This window comes from Melopsittacus undulatus (genome assembly GCF_012275295.1).
Source record: "Melopsittacus undulatus isolate bMelUnd1 chromosome W unlocalized genomic scaffold, bMelUnd1.mat.Z SUPER_W_unloc_2, whole genome shotgun sequence".
In the NCBI taxonomy this organism is placed as follows: domain Eukaryota; kingdom Metazoa; phylum Chordata; class Aves; order Psittaciformes; family Psittaculidae; genus Melopsittacus; species Melopsittacus undulatus.
In genome coordinates, this window is record NW_022993944.1 from 896,941 (window position 1) to 909,292 (window position 12,352).

General features: G+C 43.7%; 1 protein-coding gene across 5 annotated transcripts in view; it reads right to left on the bottom strand.

The window, feature by feature from the left end:
• LOC117438219 (ras GTPase-activating protein 1-like) overlaps positions 1–12,352 on the bottom strand; it is a 167,211-nt gene that overhangs the window by 108,716 nt on the left and 46,143 nt on the right. For all 5 annotated transcript variants that reach the window (XM_034073721.1, XM_034073720.1, XM_034073718.1 and 2 more), the window contains exon 2: positions 2,867–3,016. In XM_034073721.1, coding sequence (XP_033929612.1) covers positions 2,867–3,016 — 150 coding nt within the window. The remainder of the gene's footprint in view (positions 1–2,866; positions 3,017–12,352) is intronic.

Here is a 12,352-nt window from a genome sequence, read left to right on the forward strand (position 1 = left end):
TTCCAACCCTAACTATTCAATGCTTCTATAATTCTATGATTCTTGGACTTTTGTTCTATTTTTCTTTAATAGGTCAGTGTTCTGATACATTCCTGCTTTAAAAATCTCCCTTCTTAGTTGTTTAAACTATATTTCTCCAAAACAGAAGTGTAAAACACATACTAAGATCAATCTTCAGAGATAAAATTTGAAGTTTTTAAGCACATAGTACTGCAAGGGGAGTCAGAAAATAATATGACTTTAAAGATCTAGCCTAAGTCTCTTGGCATATTTTCTACCAGATTACTAATAAAATTCATGGTAAATTATTTAGAGGTTAAGTTTCTGAATTAAATTTCACATTTTATTATTAAATCAAGCTCAAACGAAACTGTTCTTCAGAACAAATGGGACTAGTAAACACAAAGACTTGTGCAATCACAGAAAATTCTGAAGGACAAGATGAAAAGATAAAGATTTTCCTTCCCAATATTTCATATCACTCAGCAGCTCAGCAAAAAACATACTATAACAGCCAAAAAGAACTTTATTTTCATAGAATCATAGAATAGTTAGGATTGGAAAGGACCTCAAGATCATCTAGTTCCAACCCCCCTGCCATGGGCAGGGACACCTCACACTAAACCATATCAACCAAGGCTTCATCCAACCTGGTCTTGAACACTGCCAGGGATGGAGCATTCACAGCCTCCCTGGGCAACACATTCCAGCACCTCACCACCCTAACAGGAAAAAATTTCTTCCTTATATCCAGTCTAAACCTCTGCTGTTTAAGTTTCAACCCGTTACTCCTTGTCCTATCACTATAGTCCCTAATGAATAGTCCCTCCCCAGCATCCCTGTAGGCTCCCTTCAGATACTGGAAGGCTGCTATGAGGTCTCCACGCAGCCTTCTCTTCTCCAGGCTGAACAGATACAACTTTCTCAGCCTGTCTTCATATGGGAGGTACTCCAGTCCCCTGATCATCCTCGTGGCCCTCCTCTGGACTTGTTCTAACAGTTCCATGTCCCTTTTATGTTGAGGACACCAGAACTGCATACAATACTCCAAGTGAGGTCTCACGAGAGCAGAATAGAGGGGAAAGATCACCTCCTTCGACCTGCTGGTCACGCTCCTTTTGATGCAGCCCAGGATATGGTTGGCTTTCTGGGCTGTGAGTACACACTCCTGGCTCATGTTCATTTTCTCATTGACCAACACCCCCAAGTCCTTCTCCGCAGTACTACCATGAATTTCCTTTTTGCCCAACCTGTAGCTGTGCCTGGGATTGCTCCGACCCAGGTGTAGGACCTTGCAATTGGCATGGTTAAACTTCATGAGGTTGGCATCAGCCCACCTCACAAGTGTGCGTATTTTAATGGACTCATACACTATCTGTAATCATATACTGCATCAGTGTATCCCCATATCCAACATGGGGAATGGGGATCTGAAGAATTTCCACTTAAAAATTGGTATTTTAGTTAAACAGAAATATGTGCTAAAAAGTTAAACTAAATATATCACTTTTAGGCGACAAAATATCAGCAAGATTGGTGAGCAATGGAAATTTCACCCCGTTCTGGAAGGCAAAGAACAAGCTTTGGTGAAAGTGATAATTCTAGTCTGTGGAACCCAGTGGACATATCCTTGTATTTGGCTGAAATAACTTCAAGACTGCCATTCTTGAGGCTGAAAAATGTTTGAGTGTAGCATCTGCCCTTCTAATAACAAAAACAGTCCACAGTGAACAAATTAAGCCAAAAGCATGTCTGTTCTATGAACACCAGTATCAGCAAACAAATTAGTTTCCTTTGAATAGTTCTCTCTTCACATATTTAATGGATCCAAGAAGGAAAGATTCTTGAAAATTTGAAAAGATAAGGAACCCTTTCTTAGTCTTTAATGGTTTCCCATTTTCTGAAACATATTTATCTTGGACATGAACCAACATTCAACACCTGATTAGTTACAATAAGAAGTTATTAGAAAAATAAGACTCTTAAAAACAGCACTTGAAAAGCAAGTATTAACATAATTCAATTTTCTCCTGCTAAATGGTAACCAGTTCCCAAACAAGAATCAGTATAACCAAGAAGCATAAACTGTTAGGTGAGACAACATGATGTAAATATGAGCATGCTATTTCTGTTTGCTTTGCAAGTAAATTTACTTTCAGTTTATTCCTTGTTATCTAGACAGCAAGGTTTTTTTATTGCTGAAGATTCATTTGAGATCCTATATTGTGAAGATAAACATTACACTGCAGCACACTACTTGCTGACTAACATTCAAGCGCTTCCCAGAACATCTCTAGTTTACACTAAATGAGAATAAATTAATGTATACAACTTGCCAATGGTAAAATAATCTAAGTTACAATTTTGTATAAAGGGCTATTTGTATTTAGAATGAATTCTAACACATATGGAAAACTAATTCCAGCAAATCCTCATATTATTAAAACATAACTTCTTTTTTTCTCCTTATTTCATTCTTATAAAGGAAGCACACAGATTTGCTATGACTGACATTCAAGTATGTCCTGTGAGCTGCAATAACTGAGGAACAGACTCAAAACAATCTCCTCAGATTACTAATAAGAAAGAACCCTGCATGTTATTGTAAATTTAGTCACAACAGCTTTAAACAAGCTTCTCTATTCTGATTTTGTTGGTTTCCTCACATTTTCATTCTTTAGCCTGTAAAGAAATTTTTAAGTAGCATGGTTTAAAACAATTAAACCCTAGTAAAGAGCTATAACATACAAGGATAAAACAGAAAAAATATTCCATTTATAAAACAACTGATTTCTATACTGTACTAAGTTCTACAACTACAAATAAACATGTTAGAGTGCTTTAAAATAAAACATTTAATTCTCACCTAAAATGATTGACATCTGTTTTATTAAGGAATGAAAGAACAAATGAACCCGGTCTCCGATCACTCTCTCGAATAAGGTAACTTCCAGGTTTTCCCGCTTGCCTAAGACGCTCTTCTGCAATTGCTCTGTCGAGTTTTCCATGATACCACCTAAAACAAAAATGTAACAATTGGTATCCTCAGAATTTAAGACTTCTGTTTGTTCTCACAGAACAGACCTGTGAAACTAATGAAAGTTCTCGGTTAAAACTAATTTAATTCCAAAACTTTGTTTCAAATAAAGTTATCAGAATTTTAGATGTGCCACCTCTCTCAAATTACTTTTTTCCAATACACAGATTTTTTAAAGCTTCATAGGTTCAAATAACCCAAACAACTCACAGTGGAGAAAAGCAACCTGAACCACCCAAATGTGACAAAGACTCTCTATAACCAGACTTTTCTTTCCTCCCCAATTTGCTTATTTTCAGTAAAAAAGCAGAAGCAGAGGTAATTGATATAACTCATGCTGTTGTATTTTAAGCCTCCTTGGGCTTCAATTCAGGCTATAAGCCATTTCTCAAATGACAAATGGGTCACAGTATGAAAACATACACCTAAACAAAATGACAGCAGACACCAAATCATATTACAGATAAAAAATGTCTTCCCAAATCCAGCACACAACCTATTAAAACCAAATACGAATGCTCAGCAACTAACAAACAGTAAATATGACAAAAGAACACTTCACTTTAAGGGAAAGGTTAGACTCAGCATTCAAACATTCATAACCCTTACTTCAATTTTATTTTCTTTAAAAAACTCTAAATTGACCTCTTTCTACACCAATCAAAAGGGAAGGAGCAGCATTGGAGGGAAAGACTGAAGCCAAGCTTCAACTGGGTTTGCATGGCAAAGTCTTGGTGGCAAAGGGGTGTGAGAAACAGGTTTGCTGGCAGAATCTGTGACCCAGTGGGGGACTCATGGTGGAGCAGTTTGTTCCTGAAGGATTGCACCCTGTGGAAGTACTCACTCTACTCTGGATTTATATATCCAGTATGGATCTTTATAAGATCCAATGCCTCTGCTCCTGTCAGGCACTTCCCAAGGAAGGGGCCATGATAAGGGCCCTGGTCTCTTCTTGTTGGTTCAGTATTGCAAGGATATCATAGAATCATAGAATAGTTAGGGCTGGAAAGGACCTCAAGATCATCTAGTTCCAACCCCCCAGCCATGGGCAAGGACACCTCACACTAAACCATATCACCCAAGGCTTCATCCAACCTGGCCTTGAACACTGCCAGGGATGGAGCATTCACAGCCTCCCTGGGCAACACATTCCAGCACCTCACCACTTTAACAGTAAAGAATTTCTTCCTTATATCCAGTCTAAACCTCTGCTGTTTAAGTTTCAACCCGTTACCCCTTGTATTATCAATACAGTCCCTAATGAACAGTCCCTCCCCAGCATCCCTGTAGGCCCCCTTCAGATACTGGAAGGCTGCTATGAGGTCTCCATGAAGCCTTCTCTTCTCCAGGCTGAACAGCCCCAACTTTCTCAGCCTGTCTTCATATGGGAGGTGCTCCAGTCCCCTGATCATCCTCGTGGCCCTCCTCTGGACTTGTTCCAACAGTTCCATGTCCTTTTTATGTTGAGGACACCAGAACTGCACACAATACTCCAAGTGAGGTCTCACAAGAGCAGAGTAGAGGATCTGCTGGTCACGCTTCTTTTGATGCAGCTCGGAATACGGTTGGTTTTCTGGGCTGTAAGCGCACATTGCCAGCTCATGTTCATTTTCTCATAAACCAACACCCCCAAGTCCTTCTCCACAGGACTACCATGAATTTCCTTTTTGCCCAACCTGTAGTTGTGCTTGGGATTGCTCTGACCCAGCTGTAGGAGCTTGCAATTGGCATGGTTAAACTTCATGAGGTTGGCATCAGCCCACCTCACAAGCGTGTCAAGGTCCCTCTGGATGGCATTCCTTCCCTCCAGAGTATCAACTGAACCACACAGCTTGGTGTCATCAGCAAACTTGCTGAGGGCGCACTCAATCCCATTGTCCATGGCACCAACAAAGATCTTAAACAAGACCGGTCCACTCACCGATCCCTGAGGGACACCACTTGTTACTGATCTCCAGCCGGACACTGAACCGATGACCACAACTCTTTGAGTGCGGCCATCCAGCCAGTTCTTTATCCACCAAGTAATCCACCTATCAAATTGATGTCTCTCCAATTTAGAGACAAGGATGTTGTGTGGGCCAGTGTCGAATGCTTTGCACAAGTCCAGGTAGACGATATCAACTGCTGCACCCCTGTCCCTCAGTTCCGTAGCCCCATCATAGAAGGCCACCAAATTGGTCAGTCAGGATTTCCCCTTATTGAAGCCATGATGGCTGTCACCAAGCACCTTGTTGTTTCTCATGTGCCCTAGCATGCCTTCCAGGAGAATCTGCTCCCAGATTTTGCCAGGCACAGAGGTGAGACTGACTGGTCTGTAATTCCCCGGGTCATCCATTTTCCCCTTCTTGAATATGGGGGTTATATTTCCCTTTTTCCAATTATCGGGAACTTCACCTGACTGCCATGATTTTTCAAATATGATGGTCAATGGTTTTGCAACTTCATTCGCCAGCTCCTTCAGGACCCACAGATGGATTTCATCAGGTCCCATGGACTTGTGTAAGTTTAGGTTCTTAATATGATGATCTCAAACCAGATCTTCTCGTACAGTGGGCTCAAAGTCTAGATTTTCACAGTCCCTGTGTCCGCCTTCCAAGACTTGGGTAGTGCAGTCAGAGCCTTTGCCAGTGAAGACCGAGACAAAGAAGTCATTCAGAACCTCAGCCTTCTCCAAATCTTGTGAAGACAGTTCTCCTGAAAGCTTCCGGAGGGGGCCTACATTGTCCCTAGTCTGTTTTTTAGCCACTACATACCTGTAAAATCCCTTCCTGCTATCTTTAACATCCCTAGCCAAGTTTAGCTCCAACTGGGCATTAGCTTTCCTAACCCGGTCCCTAGCTTCCCGGACAATATCTCTGTATTCATCCCAGGCCGCCTGTCCTTGCTTCCACCTTTTATAAGCCTCTTTTTTCCTGTGAATTTTTCTCAGCAGCTCTAATTATGTGATGTCAATTTTTAATGTTGTGACCTGAAAGGAGTTGCTAAGGATGACCTCCCTCCCCTTGGGATCAACAACAAAGTTTGTGATACCCTTGTAATTGAACTAAGGTGAAACACCACCAACCAACCAGTTTTATGATTTATTAATACAAAATACAAGGCATGTGGTTATATACAACAACTCAATGAAGATTATTTTAACTGGATAAGCAAGTCCTGTGCCGCATGTTTTTACTTGGAACTAGTCAGTATTCAATAAAAAAGAGAGGGGGAGAGAGAGGGAGAGAAAGAGAAGTATCACCACCAGTAAAGAACTTCTTCCTTATATCCAATCTAAACTTCCCATTTCAGTTTTAACCCCATTACCACTTGTCCTATCACTACAGTCCCTAGTGAAGAGTCCCTCCCCAGCATCCTTATAGGCCCCCTTCAGATACTGGAAGGCTGCTATGAGGTCTCCACGCAGCCTTCTCTTCTCCAGGCTGAACAGCCCCAACTTTCTCAGCCTGTCTTCATACGGGAGGTGTTTCAGTCCCCTAATCATCCTTGTGGCCCTCCTCTGGACTTGTTCCAACAGTTCCATGTCCTTTTTATGTTGAGGACACCAGAACTGCACACAATACTCCAAGTGAGGTCTCACAAGAGCAGAGTAGAGGATCTGCTGGTCACGCTTCTTTTGATGCAGCTCGGAATACGGTTGGTTTTCTGGGCTGTAAGCGCACATTGCCAGCTCATGTTCATTTTCTCATAAACCAACACCCCCAAGTCCTTCTCCACAGGACTACCATGAATTTCCTTTTTGCCCAACCTGTAGTTGTGCTTGGGATTGCTCTGACCCAGCTGTAGGAGCTTGCAATTGGCATGGTTAAACTTCATGAGGTTGGCATCAGCCCACCTCACAAGCGTGTCAAGGTCCCTCTGGATGGCATTCCTTCCCTCCAGAGTATCAACTGAACCACACAGCTTGGTGTCATCAGCAAACTTGCTGAGGGCGCACTCAATCCCATTGTCCATGGCACCAACAAAGATCTTAAACAAGACCGGTCCACTCACCGATCCCTGAGGGACACCACTTGTTACTGATCTCCAGCCGGACACTGAACCGATGACCACAACTCTTTGAGTGCGGCCATCCAGCCAGTTCTTTATCCACCAAGTAATCCACCTATCAAATTGATGTCTCTCCAATTTAGAGACAAGGATGTTGTGTGGGCCAGTGTCGAATGCTTTGCACAAGTCCAGGTAGACGATATCAACTGCTGCACCCCTGTCCCTCAGTTCCGTAGCCCCATCATAGAAGGCCACCAAATTGGTCAGTCAGGATTTCCCCTTATTGAAGCCATGATGGCTGTCACCAAGCACCTTGTTGTTTCTCATGTGCCCTAGCATGCCTTCCAGGAGAATCTGCTCCCAGATTTTGCCAGGCACAGAGGTGAGACTGACTGGTCTGTAATTCCCCGGGTCATCCATTTTCCCCTTCTTGAATATGGGGGTTATATTTCCCTTTTTCCAATTATCGGGAACTTCACCTGACTGCCATGATTTTTCAAATATGATGGTCAATGGTTTTGCAACTTCATTCGCCAGCTCCTTCAGGACCCACAGATGGATTTCATCAGGTCCCATGGACTTGTGTAAGTTTAGGTTCTTAATATGATGATCTCAAACCAGATCTTCTCGTACAGTGGGCTCAAAGTCTAGATTTTCACAGTCCCTGTGTCCGCCTTCCAAGACTTGGGTAGTGCAGTCAGAGCCTTTGCCAGTGAAGACCGAGACAAAGAAGTCATTCAGAACCTCAGCCTTCTCCAAATCTTGTGAAGACAGTTCTCCTGAAAGCTTCCGGAGGGGGCCTACATTGTCCCTAGTCTGTTTTTTAGCCACTACATACCTGTAAAATCCCTTCCTGCTATCTTTAACATCCCTAGCCAAGTTTAGCTCCAACTGGGCATTAGCTTTCCTAACCCGGTCCCTAGCTTCCCGGACAATATCTCTGTATTCATCCCAGGCCGCCTGTCCTTGCTTCCACCTTTTATAAGCCTCTTTTTTCCTGTGAATTTTTCTCAGCAGCTCTAATTATGTGATGTCAATTTTTAATGTTGTGACCTGAAAGGAGTTGCTAAGGATGACCTCCCTCCCCTTGGGATCAACAACAAAGTTTGTGATACCCTTGTAATTGAACTAAGGTGAAACACCACCAACCAACCAGTTTTATGATTTATTAATACAAAATACAAGGCATGTGGTTATATACAACAACTCAATGAAGATTATTTTAACTGGATAAGCAAGTCCTGTGCCGCATGTTTTTACTTGGAACTAGTCAGTATTCAATAAAAAAGAGAGGGGGAGAGAGAGGGAGAGAAAGAGAAGTATCACCACCAGTAAAGAACTTCTTCCTTATATCCAATCTAAACTTCCCATTTCAGTTTTAACCCCATTACCACTTGTCCTATCACTACAGTCCCTAGTGAAGAGTCCCTCCCCAGCATCCTTATAGGCCCCCTTCAGATACTGGAAGGCTGCTATGAGGTCTCCACGCAGCCTTCTCTTCTCCAGGCTGAACAGCCCCAACTTTCTCAGCCTGTCTTCATACGGGAGGTGTTTCAGTCCCCTAATCATCCTTGTGGCCCTCCTCTGGACTTGTTCCAACAGTTCCATGTCCTTTTTATGTTGAGGACACCAGAACTGTACACAGTACTTCAAGTGAGGTCTCACGAGAGCAGAGGTGCAGGATCACCTCCTTTGACCTGCTGGTCACGCTCCTGTTGATACAGCCCAGGATACGATTAGCTTTCTGGGCTACGAGCACACACACCCAGGAAACTACAGACCATTCAGTCTCACCTCTGTGCCTGGCAAAATCTTGGAGCAGATTCTCCTGGAAGGCATGCTAAGGCACATGAAAAACAAGGAGCTTGGTGACAGCCAGCATGGCTACACTAAGGGGAAATCCTGCCTGACCAATTTAGCGGCCTTCTAGGATGGGGCTAAGGAACTGAGGGACAGGGGTAGAGCAGGTGAAATCATCTACGTGGACTTGTACAAAGCGTTTGACACTTTCCTGCATTACATCCTTGCCTCTAAATTGGAGAGACATCAGTTTGATAGATGAACCACCTGGTGGATAAAGAATTAGGTGAATGGCTGCACACAAAGAGTTGTGGTCAATGGCTCAATGTCCAGCTGGAGACCAGTAACAAGTGGTGTCCTTCAAGGACTGGTGTTGGGACCAGCCTTGTTTAACATCTTTGTCGGTGACATGGACAGTGGGGTTGAGGGCGCCCTCAGCATGTTTCCCGATGACACCAAGCTGTGTGGTTTGGTTGATATGCTGGAGAGAAGGGATGCCATCCAGAGGGACCTTGACATGCTTAAGAAGTAGGCCAATACCAATCTCATGAAGTTCAACCAAGCCAAGTGCAAGGTCCTATACCTGGGTCAGAGCAATCCAAGGCACACCTACAGGTTGGGCAGAGAAGTGATTCAGAGCAGCCCTATGGAGAAGGCCTTGGGGATGCTGGTTGATGAGAAACTTAACATGAGCTGGCATTGTGCTCTCACAGCCCAGAAAGCCAACCGTATCCTGGTCTGCATCAAAAGGAGCATGACCAGCAGGTCGAAAGAGGTGATCCTGCCCCTCTACTCTGCTCTCATGAGACATCACTTGGAGTATTGTACATTTCTCTTGTCCTCAACATGATGATGTGTTGTTGTAATAGTAATCCTGCTCAGTATGAGAGGAACTGCAGGTTCAGACCCCTGGTGCGTGTGCTGGGCTGAGGAGCCACTGGCGCAAGGCTACCATCTGCAGGCTTATGACTGAATGCCTCTAAGCCAGAATCCCGCTTAGACGTAGCGATACTGCAGCACCGCCGGTACCTCAGTGGGCTCACAATAGCGATCACTCGAGATTGACCAAGGAAATTACAGTCCTGCTCAGAACGTAGGAGAAGGAAAACTCCTATCTTCAAACCTGGGCAGATGGAGCTCATCTAGCCTTGTATGGTCTTCCATCTAAGAGAAGGACACTCTTATAAAACCCACGACCTGTGGACTTTGCTGTCACCATCCTAGCTAGCTAGGCCTGGCAGTTAAACCACAAGTGTAAAGGGTGGGGACAGTTCTGCGCAAGATGTGCCTCACCTACAAAATCCACTGTGCAGGCTGGAAGGGCTTGCCCTCGCTTGTCGGTATGGATGGGTGAGGGTCGAATTAGTAGATGACAAGGTGCATGGGTAGCTGCAGATCCAACTTTGCATGTGGGCGGACCAGTGCATGGGTAGCTCGAGATTACTCAGGAGATGACAGTCCTGGTCAGACACTCCCTGATTGCCTAAGCACCCTTTTTAAACCATATTTGCATATCCCACTCACCCTTGGTCATTGTGCTTGAAGTAAGTGTGGTTAAAGCCCTTCCCAAAATTCTCTCTTGTGAAGCCAAGCCATCAATAAATACAGATCAGTAGTACAATTAACTGTGTTATGACAACACATCCAGTAGTTCAGTGATATGATTATCCAGGTCAAACCAACAATATATACAATTGCTTATCACTATTGGCCTAAACTTAATATCTGTGAGTGCAAAGGCTTAGATAACCACAACTACTGGGTAGGGTGGTGGGAAGCAGGGCATGGCTTCTTAGGATGAGTGACCAGCTGATGGGCTTGGGGAATTCAGAATTTCCTGATTGGGCTGTCTTATTTAATTGTAGAGTTATGGAAATGCTATCTGGTCATGTTAACCAATCACCACACATCCTACCTGTGTTCTATTTCTGTCCTTGGTGTGCAGGGGGCATGCAAATACTGTGTAAGGCAATGCTAGTACCACAATCCTGAGTGAGAATGACTTAATGATTGTCTGTTCAGTGCGTGCTTTTTGCATTTGAGTACAGAAGTAGCATGCTTATGCAGCAGCTTAATGGTAGGTGGTACCCTATCTGCAAAGCTCATTTCCAGAGATTGATGGCAGTCTAAAGCGGTGTTATGGAAGTGTTAACAAAATTAATGAATGATACTTACTTCAGTAGCAAACCAGTGATATGTCAAATAGTTGAGTTGTTTATGTATTTGAATAGAAGTCTTAAAGTTATCAAGACATATATTACCATTGCATTAAGATGGCAGAAGCAGTTCCAGTATGATCCAACACAATTCATGTTTCCATATGGTGTTTCTTTAAGCAGTGATTATCAATTTGAAATTGTTGAACTCAAAAGATATTAACCAAATACTGTCAAAATAGTTTTGTTAAAACAAAAATCCTACCTACAGTAGATATATTCATAGAAGCAACTAGGTTGGAAAAATACCTTTAAGGTTATCAAGTCCAACCATTACTCCAGAACTGCCAAGACCTCTATCGCTAAACCATATCACTGAAGGCCTCATCTACATGGTTTTTGAACAATTCCATGGATGGTGATTCCACCACTTCCCTGGGAAGTCTGTTCCAATACCTGATTAGCTTCTCTGAGAAGACATTTTTCCTAATATCCACTCTAAACCTCCCCTGAACAGCTTGAGGCTGTTACTTCTTGTCCTATCACTTATTACTTGGGAGAAGAGACTGACCCCACTTCACCACAACCTCCTTTCAAGGAAGTTGTAGAGAGCGATAAGGTTCCCCCTATGACTTCTCTTCTCTGGACTAAGCAACCCCAGTTCCTTCAGCCATTCCTCATAAGACATGCTCTACAGACCTTTCACCAGCTGCTTTGCCCTTTTCTGGACCTGCTCCAGCACTTCAATGTCTTTCTTGTAGTGAGAGGCCCAGAACTGAACACAGTATTCTAGGTGCAGCCTCACAAGGGCTGAGTACAAGGGGGATGGTCACTTCCCTGACCCTGCTGGCTATGCTATTTCTCTTACAGGTCAGGATGCTGTTGGCCTTCTTGGCTGCCTGGGCACACTGCTGGCTCACGTTCAGCTGGCTGTCAATCAGCACCCCTAGATCCTTTTCTGCAGAGCAGCTTTCCTGCCACTCTTACCCAAGCCTGTAGTGTTGCATGGTGCTCTTGTAGGCCAAATACAGGACCTGGCACTTTGCCTTGTTCAACCTCATACTACTGCCCACAACCTATCGATCCAGCCTGTCCAGAGCCTTCCTTCCCTCCAGCTGCTCAAAGCTCACAGCCAACTTGGTGTCGTCCGCAAATTTACTGAGTCTGCGCTCAAACCCCTCATTCAGATCATCAATGAAGATATTAAACAACACTGGCCCTAACACTGAGCCCTGAGGGACACCACTAGTGACTGGTCACCAACAAGATGTGATGCCATTTACCACCACTCTCTGGGCTCAGCCATCCAGTCAGTTTCCAAACCAGCGAAGGATCTACCTATCCGGGCCATGACCAGTCAGTTTCT